The sequence below is a fragment of the Danio rerio genome, chromosome 6 (genome assembly GCF_049306965.1).
Source record: "Danio rerio strain Tuebingen ecotype United States chromosome 6, GRCz12tu, whole genome shotgun sequence".
In the NCBI taxonomy this organism is placed as follows: Eukaryota; Metazoa; Chordata; class Actinopteri; order Cypriniformes; family Danionidae; genus Danio; species Danio rerio.
The window spans coordinates 8,314,417-8,333,808 of record NC_133181.1 but is presented as its reverse complement, the minus strand read 5'-3'; the positions used below and the strand labels follow the sequence as shown (position 1 = coordinate 8,333,808).

Genomic DNA, 19,392 nt, shown 5'->3' with positions numbered 1-19,392 from the left:
GCTGGCGAACAAAAGGACAGAAAGGGGAAGAATCCCCATCTATCACCATGACAGCCGGACTTTAAGACAGGGATTTGGGTCCAAAGAAAACACGGGATGAATGGAGAGGATCGGAGAGAAAAGCCAACGTTTATTCTCTCGAAAAGTCATCAGACATGCTCCACCATCACGTGCATGAGAACTGCTTGCATCACTGTTGAACTTCTTTGTTGATGGGGACTATGAACAGGTTTTTTGAGAGGTTACGTTTATACAATTGATGACAAACACTTTTATAATTTGATTTGTAAACACATTTAAATACATCATTCGCGCAGTTTTGACAGAAAAGTTGGTTTTAAATATGAGAGCTCCTCTGTTTTGACTTTATTTTACATAAATACATACATACATTTATTGACTTATGATAAGGTATGCACTTTACAAAAGTGAGAAGCAAAAACAAAACAAAACGAACAACCACATTATAATTGTAAATATAGGATACTAATACAGGTGACGCAGTGGCGCAGTAGGTAGTGCTGTCGCCTCACAGCAAGAAGGTCGCTGGTTCGAGCCTCGGCTGGTCAGTTGGCGTTTCTGTGTAGTTTGCATGTTCTCCCTGCGTTCACGTGGATTTCCTCCGGGTGCTCCGGTTTCCCCCACAGTCCAAAGACATGCGGTACAGGTGAATTAAGTGGGCTAAATTTTCCGTGGTGTACAAGTGTGAATGAGTGTGTGTGGATGTTTCCCAGAGATGGGTTGCAGCTGGAAGGGCATCCGCTGTGTAAAACATGTGGTGGATAAGTTGGTGGTTCATTTCGCTTTGGCTACCCCAGATTAATAAAGGGACTAAGCCAAAAAGAAAATGAATGAATGAATGATATTAATACAAATAAACAGCATAGACTCATTCTGAAAATGTAACTCAATATAAATTTTTGGAGATCGCAAATTATGTAGCCAGAAGTATGTATGGCTGAATTTCACCTTTAAAACGAAGGCTTCGAGGTGGTATCACGCCGTTCCTTTTCAAGCTTACCAGCAGACCATTTACCTCCATATGGACGGCTTTTTCGCTGTTACCAGTTTGTAAAGTGGCTTGTCGCATACGTCTGCAAACTTGTGACATGGAAAGGAGTTGAACGCAACGAAGGGATTTGAGTCTGGTGAAGAACAGTTGCAGAAAGCGGGTAAGAAAAAAAAAAAGGGTAAATAACAGGTTGAAAATGTGATAAAATCTGAAAATGTGGTAAAAATCAGCTGGCCTCAAGGGCTTTTTCGTTTCTGGATTGCTTTTGAAAACATTGTCAGTTGGGTTTATCCAGCCTGATCTCATGAGGAAATGTAGGTATTTTACGGTTTGTCAGATTAGTAGATAATTCGTATGAATTCGTACGAGTTCAGTCGTATGAAAATGTCTGATTTTAAAGAAGAAGGCGTGGCACCAAACACCACCCCTAACCCCAACCGTCATTGGGTGATGAGCAAATCATACTAAATTAGATTGTACAAATTCATACGAATTAGCCACTAAATCAAAAAGATTTGCCGTAGAATGCGTTGAGTGGTTCTATCAGTGCTTTTGAAAACACTGTCGATTGGGTTTAGGGAAGGCGGTGAGCGGGTCAATCAGTGCTTTTGAAAACACTATTTATTGGTTTTAGGAAAGGAGGAGGGTGGGTCAGTTAGTCAGTCGACAGCAGCCTCTGGTGAATTTACACGAGAAAAGCAGGTGCGGATGGCACTCGCGAGAGAAATTTGGTATGGTAAAGCATACAAAGCGGCTTAAACTGCAAAAAAAAAAAAAAGTTCCTGGGACATATTTGTTGCCCTCCAGAAATGTTTATAGGATATGTTTTAAGAATGAGCCTAGGTTGCAGATAAACAATAAATGTAAAGATATCAAACAGAAAAATCTGACAAGTAAATAAAAAAATAAATAAAATAAAAGATAAACTGTTATTACAGTTTAACAAAACTATGAAACAGAAATGTGACATAAGGGTGAATGAAAATGAAAGAGAAGGAAGAAGTAGACCTTCATATCAAACATTTATCTCTAAATATATATATATATATATATATATATATATATATATATATATATATATATAAAAAATATAAAAATGAAGAAAGGAAACTAAGCTTTGCAAAAGTTAAGTCAAAATAGGACAATGAACTTAAACAGAAGGCTTAAACATGGACGTCCAGGCGCTGGCTATGAAAAACTAAACAAGATTCAGGTGAACATAAACAAATAACCAACCAAATTTTATTATGTTAAATCTTAATCCCTCTATGTATATTTTAAGCTTCTCTTTTTAACAGAGATAACTAATATAAATCAAAAACAATTAATTAAAAAAAATATTTTAGGTGTTAGTCGTTAATACAGCGCAAATCTATTGGACAAAATATTCAGAAGATTTCCAGAGCAGTTACATTTTTGTTTGTGTGGGAATCTTTATATAAATTCCTCCATTTTTTGGGTTTTTTTTTTCTCAAGAGCTCAGCACTTACTTGTTTTGCAGTTTTCTCAAGCAACATATACACTTATTTAATCTGTGTATGATGCAATGCCTTTGCACATTGACCTTTGTTCTACGCATTTCTGTAAATTATTTAATAAAATATTTAATGGAGAACACTTTTTTTCACAAAAGTCAAAATGTAACAACCAGATTTGTGGATCATGTTATCATAACTAACATAAACCTCGGTGTTTTATGCATGCTTGTACATTCTCGTGGCTCATAGACAACACTCTTGATTCCTACAAATTCAAGAGAAACTTTAGTGGTGAATTTCACAGCTTAACTTGTTTTGAAAAACCCATTGAGTGTGCCGTGTGTAATCAGTGATCAATCTACGTTGCAGCCTTAGATCGCAGCGAACTAAAGAAGAAGCAAACAGCTGCTTTCCATGACACACTGATTTCCAAAGGCACGGTCGCCTTCATCGTGACACTGAGCAGCTTTGCAACTGATATTAAGAGCGTGCCGTAATACGGAGAATGGGGGTGTTAGCATGACAAATGCTTCTCTCCCTGTTCCTTTAGGCAATTTGCTCCAGAAAAGCAATTTCTGTCAGAAAGTGAATTGGTCAGAAGAATTAACTTTAGTTCTTTTGTTCTGCTTCGATAGAAAATCATCAACAACGGCATGAAAAACTACCTCTGAAAGTTCTGGGCAACTCTGAATATCATCACATTAAATACAAAACACCAACATCAAGTCTGCAAAAACAAAAGGTTTTTATCTTTGCAATTAGATGTCAGCTTATACATGAGAGAGTTATATACATATGTAGGTATTTACTCTCCTAGTTTCCTCCACACTTAAACAAATACTGGGTTCTTCAATTCCTTCATGTTTTCCCAACAGTGGTAGAAAGAGTACTAAAAAATCATACTTAAGTAAAAGGTCCATTGCTTGCCTGAAAATGTAGTGCAAAAAGAGTAAAATTATCTGTTGTAAATTATTACTCAAGTATGAGTAGAGTAGTAGACCTTTCAAAAGTACTTAAGAGTATAGGCATGGGCCGATTCTGACGGTTTGATAACATTGAGGTATTGAGATTACTGCTCTAAAATATATTATTGTTAAATGTCTGGGTAAAAAAAAAAAAAAAACATTTTTCCCTTTGAACACAATATATTTTAATTTGGGAAACATTAAAATATTTTTAAACAGTAAACATGTCAGTCTAAGTAATTCAAGTGGATCATTGACTTCTGCTGTCTTCATTTGTTTCAAAAACCCTGATTTATTTTTATTTTTTTACTATTTAAATCAGCATATTTGGATATCTTGGAGACACGTACACTGTTGTACTAAAAAAACGGTATTAACGCGTCCTGGAGTGCTGGCCGCATGCACAGCACTACGGTTACAGAAAAGTTTGCGCTGTTATTATTCACTTTTAATACGTGAAAAAAAAAAACACGACTGAATGTTTTGAATGAAAAGTTGTAATGTAGCCGTGGCGGGATCAATTTTGGCAAACCATGAGATGATGATATCTTATATAGATAAACTGTCTGATATTACACAGATGATATTGACATATAACTTATTAATTGGCATACGTCATCTTAATACATGAGCTGCAATATTAGATTTATGTCAGTGAATGCAGCTCTTTGGCGATGGTGAACGCGGTGTCAGTCGCACGACTGATTAAAGAACGTTAGAACATCTCGTGCTTAAAATGTGTAGATTCAGTGGCAAACACTGTTACGTTACCTGCAAACTCTGTTCCACCGGCTTTACAGTGAATGCTCAAGTCATTTTCATAGCAGACTTTAAACACTGGAAGTCCACTCTTTGAAAAGTGTAAATATTGGATTGACATTCAGCACATGATCACTAATCAGATGTGTCATAACTTGAACTCTAGCTGGTTTCTAAAACTAAATCTGCCGTTGTTGTTTTCATTCTCTCAGATCCAGACCTTTACATTTTCGCGGCTGTAGCTCCGTGTTATCAGAACTGAGTGATTGACAGCTGATATAAACCAATCCATTGGCGTCCTGTTCTAGCGAAGTGGGCCAATAAGAAGAGCTTGAAGGCGGGGCAAGCATTGCAGGCTTTGTTTACTGCAGGAAGTTGACATGTCAACTGTTTTAAACCATTCCTGAGCGCTGTTTGGTGTTTTTAGGTGCAAAGATGCTTAATGCGTGAATGCCTCCTAATTCTGCGCACGTGGTGAACATTTTGCTGTGAAAACTGGTCGCACGACATCAACTTTATGCACTCACAGAAATGCTCCTAAATATATTTTGAGGTCGCAATGATGCAATTTCGGGCGCATATGCAACCAAAATGGTCGCAATTTCGACTGGAGCCCTTTAATATACTGTAAACTTACTCCATTTAAGTTGAATGAGGTATTTAATTAATTAATTTCCTTCAACACTGAGTTCAAAACTCTTTTCAAATGAGTAGAATTAACTTTCAGTCAATTTCGAGTTAACCCCACTCATTTCACTTGATAAAAGTTGACTGTTGGGTTTTACAGTGTGAACAAAATAGTTCTTGGAGCTTCATATGATTACAGTTAAGCTACTAAATTATAGAGGTAAAGTTGGTTTTATATTTGGATATTCAGACATTCTCATTAATAATATAATTTCATATAAAATATTCTTTGCAAATTCTAAATAGTAAAATCATATTAGCAGCAAATGACTGATAAAGTACAACATTGTTCACAGTCAAATAAACAGTGTTAATCTTGTTTAAAGTCATACTTGCATGCTAATTCCAATTGAATATTCAAAGTAATATGGTAAACAATACAGAGACTGCAAAATGAACGAATGTGCGAATATAAAACCAACTTTACCTCTATTACTAAATTCAGATGAAAGTCTTGACAATGCATTTGGTTCCTATTCTGGGCATCTCTGGATGCTTATTTAAGGTCAGAAATCTCTCGGATTTTTTGTAAAATATATTCATTTGTGTTCTGAAAATGAAGATTTCAAGAGATTGAAATGACATGATGGTGAATAATTAACAAAAGACATTACATTTTTGGGTGAACGCTTTAACAATCCTATTAAAACAATTACATAACCCCTTTCATAAAGTATAGCAATCTCAAATTTGGATGAATAACAAGTACAGGAATGTAAACAACACGTTTAATGCACAGAATTAAAGTAACTTTAGCCTATCATCATGCTTTATAATGTGTGTGTGTGTGTGTGTTCAACTTTGCCATGAGATCATCGCTGTGAGGGAAACATACCACATCTCATCTCATAATAATAGATCTGGCTATCCTTTCATATCTTCTCACAACTTTTTGCGCATTACCAGAGTGTATTGAAAGTGCTTTTTCAATGAAGAGGTAAAGGCAAGCATTCCTTCTTGTGCGCACCTTTGAACTGAGCACAATAGGATCGTCTACTGCAAAGATCTCACACTTTTGTTTGTCCATCCAGGAGGAGAAAGGCCTACAGTATCGCTTACACTCCAGAGATGATGGTTACGATTACAGACAAAGCCACAAATGTCGAGAACAAGAGGCTGTGATTCGATGCCTGCTTGCCTAACACATTGCCTCTTGTTCTCGGTCAATCCAGAATTTTGCCTTCAGGTTAATTCCTTTATGCCCTAACATAACAACGTCTCAAAACACCATGGGACACGGATGACAGACTGTAAACAAATACCGGCTGTCACCTCCGGCACCAAATTTTAAAGCCATTATGGAGTGGGATGTAAAGTGACAACTTTTTTTTTTTTCTTCAGCAGGTTATTGGAATACAGGGGGTTTCCCAGTGTAATCAAGCCATATGGAAATGAAGGCTAGGAGAACATGCTGCATTGTGACATGGTAAGTATTAGGGTAAATACCTAATTATTTAAGTGTGGTAATCTAGCGCAATAATAAAAACAATAATAATAATATAGATAATCATACACCTCAGCTCTACATAAATTCCACAAAAGGTCTTGTTTGTTCCGTCTGTGCAACTCAGGATTCATGTTTTTTGTCTGGTTAGTTTGACCTAGTTAACTACGTACTCTGAGTGATGTAACTAATGCACTGCAAAACCCAATAAGTTAAGGTAACTCAAACCATTTAAGGAAACTGATTACAACAACTAACCATTTAAGTTCAAAAACTAATACTGATGAGCACTGTGAACTTAATCCGTTTGAGTAAACGAAGCATTTTGAGCACAGTAAAACCCAATAAATGAAGAGAACTCAAACCAACTAAGTACTGTAAAACCCAATAAGTTGAGGCAACTCAAACTCAACAGGAAACCGATTGCTACAAACTATTTGAGTTTAAGGATGTCCCGATCTGATATTGATATTAAAATAGGTCCGATATCAGTCTAAACAACTACATCGGACTGTGTTAAAAATCTCCGATATAAGCAGTCCGATGCGCTCTAACTCCGTTACAGCTATTCTATCCAGCAGCATCCAGAGCCAGCGTGCAAAGCCCACATGATCACAACACTGCTTGCTAGCAAAGTCTCTTTAAGATTTAACATGCTCTTCACATGAAGTTATGGTGCATTACGATAGAAATCTATTGTGACGGTAACACACGCTGACGCCATAAACAAAGGCACATCTCTAACGTTACTGGTTTCTTCATGTCAAGCGATCTTTACATTGTTTTGCATACGCTGCTAAGCAATGCAATGCACCGAATGGCGACGTAGTGCACATCGTGTGAGCCTCAATATGGTCATGGCATGTCGTGGGGTGCGGGCTGGGTTGGCTCAGGGGCACCTCAGCAAATAAGGGCAAAGGGGCAGTGGCTCTAGCCACCCCCCTGTGCGGTATCAAATGTCATTAAAACACCACTCTTCCAGCAGTTCATGCTCACATCCAGTATCTCATTATCCAGGAGGGCATGCATGAAATGTTCCTGAATGAAAGTGCCAAATTGAATTAAAAGTTATTATAAGAATTAAAGTCGATAAATTGGAAATGAAACACCCGAAATTACATGAAAGTCCAGAGTAAATGTGGATAGCGTGGTGATACAATGACCAAAGTTGATCTACTGTATGTGCTATAACATGTAAAACGGGATCATGACAGAAACATTTAAAATGCAACCTTCATCATATTATTGTCTTATTCAGATTAAGGCAAATAATTCCATTACTGATGTCCATGTAAACGTAGGCAATAATAACAAATAAATGACCAAACCATATTTTGTGTGATTCAAAGTGGTTTAATCCCAAAATAACATTTTGATAAGACTGAACAATTGCAAACATGTTTAACAAATAAAACACAAACATGTTCTTTGGACTGTTGAACACTGATTGTTCCAACCAGCAGAAATCATGCAGCCATTTTAAACAGAACACAACAGACAGGAGATGACAACAAACATTTAATGGTAAAAAAAACGTTGAATTCAGAGGTAAAACTTAAATATAGCCCTTGGGCTAAACTAAACTCAACAATAATAATATGAATAACAATTTTGGTGGATACTGCAACTTTCTTTTCTCCTTTTCATGAAAGGAAATAAATTGAACATGAATAAAACAATAAAATAATACAAAACAACAACTCACTCAACATCCCTTTCATTCTCTCAGTTCCAAATTCACTAAACAAAACTATAAAAATATAAGCTGTTTGTTTAAGTAAAAGGGAATCAACTTTAAAATTTAAGACACAAATGTAGGTTTAATTTGGTTTGCATCGCACACAAACTTTGTGTCAAACACTAAGACACACTATAGTCAATAGAAAACCTGGTAACACTTTATTTTGATGGTCCATTTGAGTATTAGTAGCCTGTCTGCTTAATATCTGCTGATACTGCTCCTTCAACTGACATATAACTGACTATAAGAAACTTTGCAAGTACATGTCTGCTTACACTAACCCTAACCTAATAGTCTACGTATAATCTAATGAGAATTAGTTGGCATGTAGATGCAATGCAACCTAAATTCAACAAACGGACCATCAAAATAAAGTGTGACCGACAACATAAGCTACACAACGATTGTTTTCAGCAGATACATTATTTTCTGTTGGCTTATTGAAAAGTGACTTTTTTTAAGGCAGATGGAGTGTCAAAACAAAAAAATAATAATATTAATAAATAAACAAATAGACGCCCTCTCAGCACAGCGATACTTCACCCCAAAATAAAAATTCAGTCATTATTGCTAAATGTTTCGATTTTCTTTCTTCTGTTGACGATAAAAGCAAATATTCTAAACAAAGCAGTTTGAAAATTGTAAATTAAACTTTAAACTTTTTGGTTTTCAACATTTTTCAAAGCATCTTTTCACAGAAAAAAAAACCTCACACGGGTTTCAAATGACAATGGAGTGCTTATTTTGGGGTGAACTATTTATAACGGTCTTAATTGCTGCTGTTAGAATCAGCAGTGTTTTAGGTTCATGCACTATAAAGGCACCAGCAAAAAACGAAACAAGTCTAGCTTCATTTGAGCAAAGGCAAGCATCTCTTTGGCCCAAAACAGTCCTGATGCTACACTTACACATTAAGGCACGTATTAATAATCATAACATACAGTGGTGTACAATCTCCACTGAACTGGAGAAATGCTGGTGTTGAAGTCTCCCTGCAGCTCTGTCCTCTCTGGCGTGATCGTTCATGCACGTGTCTTTGGCTCTGTCAGCCGGGTTTTCTTTGGTGAAGAAATTGTGCCTGTTGTCCTGCGCAGGAGGAGGATTCTGGGGAAGCTGTGCCCCGTTTACATCAGGCACTTCCAGGCTATTATAAAGCAGTCTCGAATATAATCAAACTGCCATCTCCTGTGGTGGCAAAACCATTGAGCTGGTGGGCCGGACTGCGGTTTGCGTATGCCTGAAAATGAAAAGAGTGAATGAGAACAAAACACAACAACAACAACAGCAGCAGCACAAAACTGCATTTCAACACAATGACACAGCAAATACTACAACCAATAGCAAAACAAGAGATTTTTGGTGGCTCATTGGTTAGCACTGTCACCTCACAGCAAGAAGGTCACTGGTTTGAGTCAGTTGGGATTTCTGTATGGAGTTTGCATGTTCTCCTCGTGTTGGACTAGGTTTTCCTCTGGGTGCTCCGGTTTCCCCCACAGTCCAAAGACATGCGCTATAGGTGAATCAGGTAAACTAAATTCACCATGACATATGAGTGTGTGTGTGTGAATGTGACAGTGTATGGGCGTTTCCCAGTAATGCATTGCAGCTGGAAGGGCATCCGCAGTGTAAACCATGCTAGAATAGTTGGCGGTTCATTCCACTGTGGCGACCCCTAATAATTAAGAGACTAAGCCGAAGGAAAATATAAATGAATAATGATAAATATAATGTACTAGTAAAATTAAGAAATACTGTATGGTTTATTCTTTGGATTAGACGTGACATTCTGTTTTGCTGCTTTAAATGAACACTACACTTTTTATTTTTCAATAGTCTTATTTTATAAGTCTTATAGAGTTAAACAGTTGAGATTTACCATTTTTGAATACATTCAGCTGATCTCAGGGTCTGGCAAGAGCAAATTTAGCTTAGCTTAGCTTAGCATAGATCACTAAATCGGATTAGACCATTAGCATCTCACTCAAAAACTTAAAAAAAAAAAAAAAAAAGTTTAGATAATTTTCCCATTTAACTACAGAAGAGTCAGGCTTTAAATAGTCAAAGTCTTAAAACTCTTTGTTTGATTAAGATGCAAATGGTCTAATCAGATTCTATGATTTATGCTAAGCTAAGCTAAAAGTGCTCCTGCCAGAGCTGGAGATTGGTAAAGTCTAGATCGGATATGCGGCCGGCTGGAGGTGCAATATGCACATCAATATAGCAGCATTTTTTATGACGCTGTATAACAATAATTAATATTTTTACAGTACTGTGACGGTTGGATTTAGGGTTGTGGTGGGGGTAAATGTTAAAAAAATACAATTTGTTAGGTAATTGAATAGATAGCATAAATAATACTTGGTACAAATACTGTTTTTACCTTACTGTGACGGTTGGGTTTAGGGTAGACGTTAATAAAATACAATAAATGGGAAATTTAATAAATAATATAAATAATTCTTGTTAACTTTCGGCCTCGACCCTATCTTATCTAGCAACAACCCTGGAGATCGGATCCAAATATGGTAAAATGCAACTGTTTAACTTTAGGTGACTTGTAAAGCAGCACTTTTTCCAAGCAAAGGGGATTGTTCCTAACTAAATTTACAAAAACAAGACAAGAAAGCATCCACGCATTGTTGAGCAAAAATGTTTGAGCAATATGCTAATGGTCTAATCAGATTCTATGATTTATGCTAAGCTAAGCTAAAAGTGCTCCTGCCAGACCTGGAGGTCAGATTCAAAAATGGTAAAACTCAACTGTCTAATTGAATTCTAATAATTTATGGCCCGTCATCAACTATTCCACTTAAATGTAGAGTTGTTTAGTAATGTAGAGTAATGTTTAGATGTTGAAATTCAAGGTTTTTCTCAGGTTTTCGTCCTCAAATTCTCAGGTTTTCGTCCTTAAATGACTCCTGGGTGTGGAACTTTATTTTGTTTTGATTGGATTTCTGTGGCCGTGAAATAACTAAAGTCATTCAGCACAGTGATACAAAACTGTAATGCAGACAAAACCACAAGTAAATCCACACCTTAGAACAGGGGTGTCAAACTCAATTCCTGGAGGGCCGAAGCCCTGCACAGTTTAGTTCTAACCCTGCTCCAACACACTTACCTGTAGGTTTCAAACGAGCCTGAAGGACTCAATTAGTTTGATCAGGTGTGTTTAATTAGGGTTGGAACTAAACTGTGCAGAGCTGCGGCCCTTTTGGAACTGAGTTTGACACCTGTGCCTTAGAATGTTCATCAGCCAATCAGAATCAGGCACTCAACAGCCCTATAGAATAAATACGAATATATCCAACACAATCTCACGACAATTCGTAGCTTTTTGATTTAGTGGCTAAGTCGCATGAATTCGTACAATCTCATTCGTCTGATTTAGGACGATTTGCTTACCCCCTGATGATGGTTGGGTTTAGGGGTGGGGTTGGGTGCCATTTTCAATATTGGGATTGGGGGTGCCTTTTTAAAATCAGACATTTTCGTACAATTTGTACAAATTTATAAGAATTAGCCACCTCATTGACAAAACGTAAAATAGTAACTTTTTCTCATGAGATCAGCCTAGTCTGTCCATTTCAAATCAATATGCTCACAAAAAAGTAATCTAAAAGTAATCCAAATACATTCCAATCACATTACTAACAGAAATTCTCACTATTTAATTTGCCAATCTGTAACGTATGACAGAATTGTAAGTAACCCAGCGTTGTGTATATGACCCTTTAATTAGACCTGGAACAGGATGAAAGGCGTCACTCTTTTCCCAAACCTATCTGGACAAAGCTTTTCTAAACACAGGGGACAGAACACAGCGAGCCTGAAAGGAAGCAAAAATCCCCCCTCATTTAATATCATTATTATGCAGTAATCAAAACCTCTCATTGTATTTAAAAGCACCCATGGCTAACAATGAGCGTAAAGACAAAAAAGAAGAAAAAGCACCTGGTGTTCGGTCCCCCCCACAACCCCTGCAGATACACAGAGAAGAAAAAAAGTCCCAACAACACAAAGCATGGCCGACAAACAGTTGGCCACACTATCAGATATACTCTCAATTGAGGCGGCATTGAGAGCGCACAAAGGCGGAGTGGTCTAATATCAGGTAGATGTGTGTTTGAAAGGCCCGGCGGTCAGCTCCAGAGGGCCCGGTGCGCGGTATGAGCTCACCGGCTGAAGGAGGCGGAGAGGAACCCGATCCGGAGGGAGAACAACATGCCGCTGAGGAGGGGAAACTAATACTGACTGACAGCACAAAGGCCTGGGCTCTTTGAAACGCGGCGTATTGTGGGTTTCTGGCACAGGTACATGTGCCACATATTCAGCCACACGGATGGGACACTTCACATACAGAAGTCAGAATTATTAGCCCTCCTGAATTATTAGACCCCCTGTATATGTGTTTCCCCAATTTATGGTTAACAGAAAGATTTTTTTATTCTTAACATAATAGTTTTAATAACTGATTCATTTTATCTTTGCCATAATGACAGTAAATATTATTTTACTATTATTTTTTTTACTATTATTTTTTTTTAAGTTACTAGTATTCAGCTTAAAGTGCCATTTAAAGGCTTAACTAGGTTAGTTAGGCAAGTTAGAGTAATTAGGCAAGTCACTGTATAACGATGGTTTGTTCTGAAGACAAGGGAAAAAATATATAGCTTAAAGGGGCTAATAATATTGACCTTAAAATGCTTTTAAAAAAATTAAAAACTGCTTTTATTCTAGGCGAAATAAAACAAATCAGACTTTCTCCAGAAGAAAAAAATATTATAGGAAATACTGTGGAAAAATTCCTTGCTCTTCTAAACATCGTTTGGTAAATATTTTGAAAAGAGACGAAAAATATACAGGAGGGCTAATAACTTTGACCTATACCCTAGGTAGTAAACTGCCACATGGGTCAGTGTGCGCTGTTGTGGACGTCTGGTGGTCTGCTCACCTGTTTGGCCGTCTGTAGCAGAGACGTCGCTTCTGCTTTTCCCGTCTGCTGCACCATCTTATAAAATATCCCGCTCTGGTTCTGTAGTAGAACGTGTGGAGCGTCATATTCGTGGATCCGACCGGCATCTAGAACCTGCAAGAAAAATCGAAACAGATTTTAGGGTTGGGATCTGATTATTTTCTTCAACTACTTTCATTCCTGATTGGACCTGGCAACCGTTGACTGTCATCCAGCTTATGTACATAAAAAAAAAAAAAACCTAATGATTCTTTTTAATGTTGCTTTTATGTCAATTTTGCTTTGGGGCTCCTGTTACACTTTTAGAAGCTTCATGATTTAAAAACATCATATATTTGAATGAAGAATATACAGATTTTGAATGATAACATGATGCAAAATGATGACAGAACTGTTTCCTGAATATTATTTTTCGATTAAAACCATATTTTAAGTGATTCATAATTTGTATAATTAATAACTTATTAATAAGTTATTGTACTGCTACTTTTGCATAGTGTTACATTTGTCCCTTTTCAATTAGAATTTTGTTCAAAATCTTTTTTTACATGAATTACAGATACTACACTGATGAGGGAAAAATTTAATTCTGAGGAAACACAAAATGCTTAAAAATATGTCAGTTTAGAAACCTACATATCACTACACACACACACATACATATATATATATATATATATATATATATATATATATATATATAGTCTTGTCGCCTATCCGAGTTTAAGGTACAACAAATAATAACTTGACTTCTAGTTGCTTATTTGGTGTCAGTATGAAAGGCAAAGGCCTCTAGATTACGCTTATTTTACCAAAATAAAATATGATCATGGCTTGATTTTTTATTATTTAATTAGGACACTAGGGTCTGACTTTGCTTAAACAAAAGTCTTGTCACTTAACAGAAATAATGTCCAGTATAGAGTATAAAGTCATGGTGCAGTGGAAAAAGAGTTAATATTGTGTATGACTCCCATGAGCTTGGAGGACTGCATCCATACATCTCTGCATGACTCAAATCACTTATTAATAAAGTCATCTGTAACGGCAAAGAAAGTGTTCCTGCAGGACTCCCAGAGTTCATCATGATTCTTTGGATTCATCTTAAATGCCTCCTCCTTTATCTTACCCCAGACATGCTCAATAATATTTATATCTGGTAACTGGGCTGGCCAATTTTGGAGCACCTTGACCTTCTTTGCTTTCAGGAACTTTGATGTGGAGGCTGAAGTATGAGACGGAGCGCTATCCTGCTGAAGAATTTGCCCTCTCCTGTGGTTTGTAATGTAATGGGCAGCACCTCAGGCTGTTGATGTTGCCATCCACTCTGCAGATCTCTCGCACGCCCCCATACTGAATGTAACCGTAAACTATAACTTTTCCTTCACCAGAATTGACTGATTTCTGTGAGAATTTTGGGTCCATGCGGGCTCCAATAGGTCTTCTGCAGTATTTGTGATGATTGGGATACAGTTCAACAGATGATTCATCTGAATACCTTCTGACACTTTTCCAAATGATCAACTAGAAGTCAAGTTATTATTTGTTGCTCTTACAACTGATCGATGACAAGACTATGTCAGGTACTGTACACACACACATTCAGCTTAAAGAGTTTCATAATATGCAAGAGTATTTGTTTCTTGAAAACAATAAGTCTGTGAGGTATCATATATGAATCTCACAAATATAAATGATATATATATATTAAAAATACATAAAATGTTAAAATGTTTTCATCCTAATTTGTTAAAAATGTAAATGATTATATTTCTCTTACCTTACTAGATTTTATTTTTTTTGGTCCAGACACTAAAAAGGTCAAAATGGACCTGCACACATTGACATTGGGTTCTCTAGAACTCACCAGGATGCGGTCGCTGTCTATGATGGTGTTGAGTCTGTGTGCGATGGTGAGGACTGTGCATTCCTTAAACTTATCACGGATGGTTTTCTGGATCAGCTCATCTGTCCTGTAGAAACACATAACACACATCTGAAGTTACTGTCCATGTACAAGCGGCCACTTCCATTGTACAGTAACTTCAGGTCTCTATCACTATTAATCATTGTGTTTAGCCGTCTTTAACTGCTAGTTATGCAGATAATATCCCAAACTAGAGTTTCTTACTATATTTAAAACCAACAAACTGACATCAACATAGAAGAAACACCACTCCAAATGTGAATGTGATGTATCTTTATTTAATGCCATGTCAGCAACAAAGGCTACTCCATTTCCAATTAAGTATCTTGCAAGGATCAATTGTTCACCGAAAGAATAAGAATGTGTGCTAGAAAAAAATAAACATTGTACATTTCGATTTAACGCGGACTTTAATTTGGAAGTCTGACACACGCAATTCTATAATCATTCGTAAAGGCCCTGAGGGACTCACCGAGGGTCCACATTTGCGGTGGCTTCATCGATGATGAGAACGCGATTCTTCCTCAGGATGGCTCTGGCCAGACAGACGAGCTGCCGTTGACCCACGCTGAAGTTTGATCCAGACTCAGCCAGTTCGGTCTCCAATTTTCCAGGCAGTTCCTCCACAGCCGCCTTCAGCTGAACCTTTGAGCACAGAGTCACTCCATCAGCTGGACTTTGACATCACTTAATAACTGCATTACATCTACAATCGCAATGCAAGTCTACTGGGCAAACGTTCACATTACAAAAACGAATCATTGTCTTGTTGTAAGGGAGCTTGGGTCAGCCATGTGGAGAGTGGTAAATCAAGGTCACAGATGTGGTGCAATTAAATGTGGAGGAACCAATTTGGGTGTAAACACATTTCATGCTTTTATTTTAACGCTTTTAAGACTAATTTAGCAAATGATGTCAGGGATCGCCATTTTCTGTCATACAAATTATTTTAACATAAAATGTTTACTTGAAGCACACTCCGTTTTATTAATTTTGTTTGTGGTTCTCTGATGTTAGCTAATGGTTATATGACATGCAGGTTATCAAATAAAATATTCAAAGGGCACCTATGGTTAAAAATCTACTTTGGACAGACGTGTGTAGGTATAGTGTACAGACCGTCATATTGGGGTGATATAAACACACACAGTCCTTTTTTTTCCAATTTAACAACATAAAAACAGTGGACCAATCAGAGCTGTTTTTAGATCCACCCCAACTTGACGTAGGAGTACGGTCCCCCTGCCCACCAATATTGATTGACAGCCGCACGTCACCATATCCTGGTGTAATAGTTTATAATAGTTTAATTTTAAATAGCATGCGAATGTCCGTGTCTGGTGTTCTGTGTCGCGGCTCTGAGCGGCGCATCTGGTGCCTCAGTCAAAGTTAATTCAGTGTGCGTAATTATTAGTTTCGGTGGTCAAGCTCGGAACTTTAAACTAGCAGTTGGCTGTAAAACTACAAAGACACAAATGATTTTGTAGTCTCTGCTTAGTCTGTGTCCGAGTCGTACATGTACGGCTGAATGCTGGTTCTCTCACTCATGTTGCTTCTCTTTGTCTGCCTGTCTTTTGCCAAACACAGAGCAGGGAGCTCTTGGCTCCACCCCCATGCGCTATAGGTGAATTAGGTAAACTAAATTGGCCGTAGCATATAAGTGTGTGTGTGTCTGTGTGTGTGTGTGTTTAAATGAGTGTGTATGGGTGTTTCCCAGTACTGGGTTGCGGCTGGAAGGGCATCCATTGCGTAAAACATATGCTGAAATAGTTGGCGGTTCAGTTAGCTGTGGCAACCTCTGAAATAAAGACTAAGTCGAAGGAAAATGAATGAATATTTAAGTTTAAGTACATTTATTTTGATTATCTTAATTTGACATGATATAATAATATTTGGTCGATGAAATCTGCTTGATGAAATTAGAAATTTCCTAAAAGTATGATTACAAGCAGTCCTACTAGGTTGCATTTAAGCACAAGTAAAAGCAAGCTAAAAGCCATAATTTTTAGCTGGACTGTTGTAAACAGGGTCTCTATAAACATAAATGTATGAAGGGACCACGTAATAAAAACACAACTGTTTTCACTTCTGTTTGATAGGGGGCGCTATTACGCATCTTTCTGAAATACAGAATATACTGATCCAAAAACAAATCAAGAGCAACCGAAACAAATGCTAATAGCATCGCTCGCACAAGCTAGCATAAACTTAAATCAAAAGTCTTAATGTAACTGAATGAAATGTCAAACAAACAAAGAAATTTATGACTGGGTTCACTTGGGAAAACCCATGCCATTTTTAACTGTTCACAATTTCTTTAAAAGCTGAAAATGACAAATTATTTAGGGATGTTACATTTTGTGCTTGGCCAATCACAATTCACCGGGTCAGCTGGCCAATCACAATGCACTGGGTGAGATGGCCAATTAAATCACCCTGAGCTTTCAAGAAGAGTGTGTTTTGTAGAAACAAATTCAACCAGAGCTTTACTCAACCAATGTTTTTATTGCACATTATAACATGTTAATCTGTTCTAGATTTGGAAAACTGAAATTATAATTAGTTTCTGGGTTTTGGTAGTTTTTAGGAACTACAGAACACTCAATCTTTAAATTGGAAAAATTAAAGTTTCTTTTATATATATTTTGAGCGAGATGCAAATGGTCTAATATGTTATAATGAGCCTATTTCCAAAAAAAGTGGAGTGTTCCTTTAAGACATTTTAGTTGTAATCCTTCTTCATGCTACAGTCATTGCTGCACTCTAATTTTGATCACAGTGTTTTTTTTACAAAATAAAAAAATCAAAGGGGAACTAATAATACTGACTTCAACTGTTTAAATCCTTTAAAATACATCACATGTTGTTTACCTCTTCCAGAGCTTTCCACAAGTCATGGTCCGAGTGCTGGTTGAAGGGGTCCAGGTTCTTCCTCATGGTTCCTGTGAACAGGACAGGATCCTGCGGGATGATGGACATCTTCTGACGGAGGTCGTGGAGGCCGATCTCTGAGGTCAACACTCCGTCAACCAGGATTTTTCCTTCTGGCTCTGACAGACGAAACAAAGCTGAAATCAGGGAGCTTTTCCCTGCACCAGTCCGTCCAACTATTCCAACCTGATCAATGCAGAACACACACACACACACAAAAAAAATCAGTTCACGTCTGCAGATAGACTCAAGTGAGGCTCTGGAGCTGCTAGACTCACCTTCTCTCTGGGTCTGAACATGGCTGAGATGTTCTTGAGAACAACTGGTCCGTCAGAACTGTAGGAGAAGTTGACCCTGTCGAAGGTTATCAGGCCACGATTTGGCCAGTCGGGAGAGGGGCGTTTTTGAGTTTCCCAAGGTGCTTCACTTTCCAGCTCTGTGTACTCTACTACTCTCTCCACTGACGTCATCTAGAAGAACATCAGTTTGCACACACGTTAAGGGGATCGGGCAAAAAAAAAAGAGAGAAATATCAAAAGAAGATATTTTGAAGAATGCTAAAAACTGGTCACCACTGATTTGAATAGTAGCGAAAAAACAAATACTATGGCAGTCAATGGTTAAAGGTTTCCAACATTTTTCAAAATAACTTCTTTTGTTTTAAACAGAAAAAAAGTCAAACATGTTTGAAACAAGTAAAGGATTGAAAATGATGAAAAACCGAATTTCCAGTTTTGGGTGAACTATACTATTGAGAGAGCTTTGTTTTAAAATCTAGTAAGCTGCCTTGCCATATGATCAGCATTAAAGGGGTAGTTCACTAAAAAAATGAAAATTAACTGTTCATTTTTATCCACCTCAGGCCAAAGACTTTTCTTTTTTTACTAGAACATCAAAGATGATTATGAGCTGAAACTGTGGCTCTTGTTGGTTCATAAAATGCAATCAGCGGATGCTGTACTTTCGGCCTGTTTCCACTGAGTGGTATGGTTCGGTACGCTTTTATGGCCGTTTCCACTGTCAAAAGGAACCAAAAAGCAAACCATACTGTACGCTTTTCAAAACAAAAACAAAAATTGGAAAATTGAATGTAGTTGAAGTTCTCACCATGTTCTCCACCTCAGCACTCTGTCTTACACCCCACTGGAACATCCCCATCAGGGTGACAGCATAGGACAATGCCAGGCCCACATCTCCTGCATTCATAGCTGTGAGAAGCAGAAATAAAAGAGATTCAGCTGGCTGAAAGGGCATACGTTTGCTCCTGTTTTTTGGGCTTCCCCTTTTTTGTTTTTTGTGCTTCCGTCTTGCATTTGTCTTCTTCTGAAAGGATTGGATGTCAGAAGTGCTTCAAAAATCACATTATTATCATCAGCTCAAGTTCGGTATTACAAATATAGCTCAATGGAGAAAGTGAAACTGCTCGCGCTTTTAGACGGCCTCATTAACAACAACAGGACACATGGCAGATTCTGC

General features: G+C 37.4%; 2 protein-coding genes and 1 long non-coding RNA gene across 4 annotated transcripts in view; 1 reads left to right on the top strand and 2 right to left on the bottom strand.

The window, feature by feature from the left end:
* The window catches only part of drc2 (dynein regulatory complex subunit 2), a 33,376-nt gene extending 28,884 nt beyond the window's left edge, over nt 1-4,492 (bottom strand). The window contains exon 1 of the mRNA XM_068221660.2: nt 4,227-4,492. The gene's annotated coding sequence lies outside the window, so the exon portion shown is untranslated. The remainder of the gene's footprint in view (nt 1-4,226) is intronic.
* A 1,750-nt stretch (nt 4,493-6,242) lies between these two features.
* On the top strand, nt 6,243-7,789 carry LOC141386177 (uncharacterized). The gene is made up of 2 exons (XR_012407629.1): nt 6,243-7,020; nt 7,078-7,789. It is a non-coding gene; the product is annotated as an uncharacterized lncRNA (long non-coding RNA).
* The window catches only part of abcc4 (ATP binding cassette subfamily C member 4 (PEL blood group)), a 69,358-nt gene continuing 57,643 nt past the window's right edge, over nt 7,678-19,392 (bottom strand). The window contains exons 24-31 of one of the 2 annotated variants that reach the window (XR_012407207.1): nt 19,024-19,124; nt 18,195-18,386; nt 17,857-18,102; nt 15,458-15,630; nt 14,926-15,031; nt 13,038-13,172; nt 8,555-9,323; nt 7,678-8,255 (exon numbers count right to left, since the gene is read on the bottom strand). Coding sequence is in view for 1 of the 2 variants with exons in the window: in NM_001007038.2 (NP_001007039.2) it covers nt 9,234-9,323; nt 13,038-13,172; nt 14,926-15,031; nt 15,458-15,630; nt 17,857-18,102; nt 18,195-18,386; nt 19,024-19,124 (1,043 nt within the window). In the remaining variant the exon portion in view is untranslated. Of the gene's footprint in view, nt 9,324-13,037; nt 13,173-14,925; nt 15,032-15,457; nt 15,631-17,856; nt 18,103-18,194; nt 18,387-19,023; nt 19,125-19,392 lie in introns of both variants that reach the window. The other variant, NM_001007038.2, reaches the window with a different exon arrangement.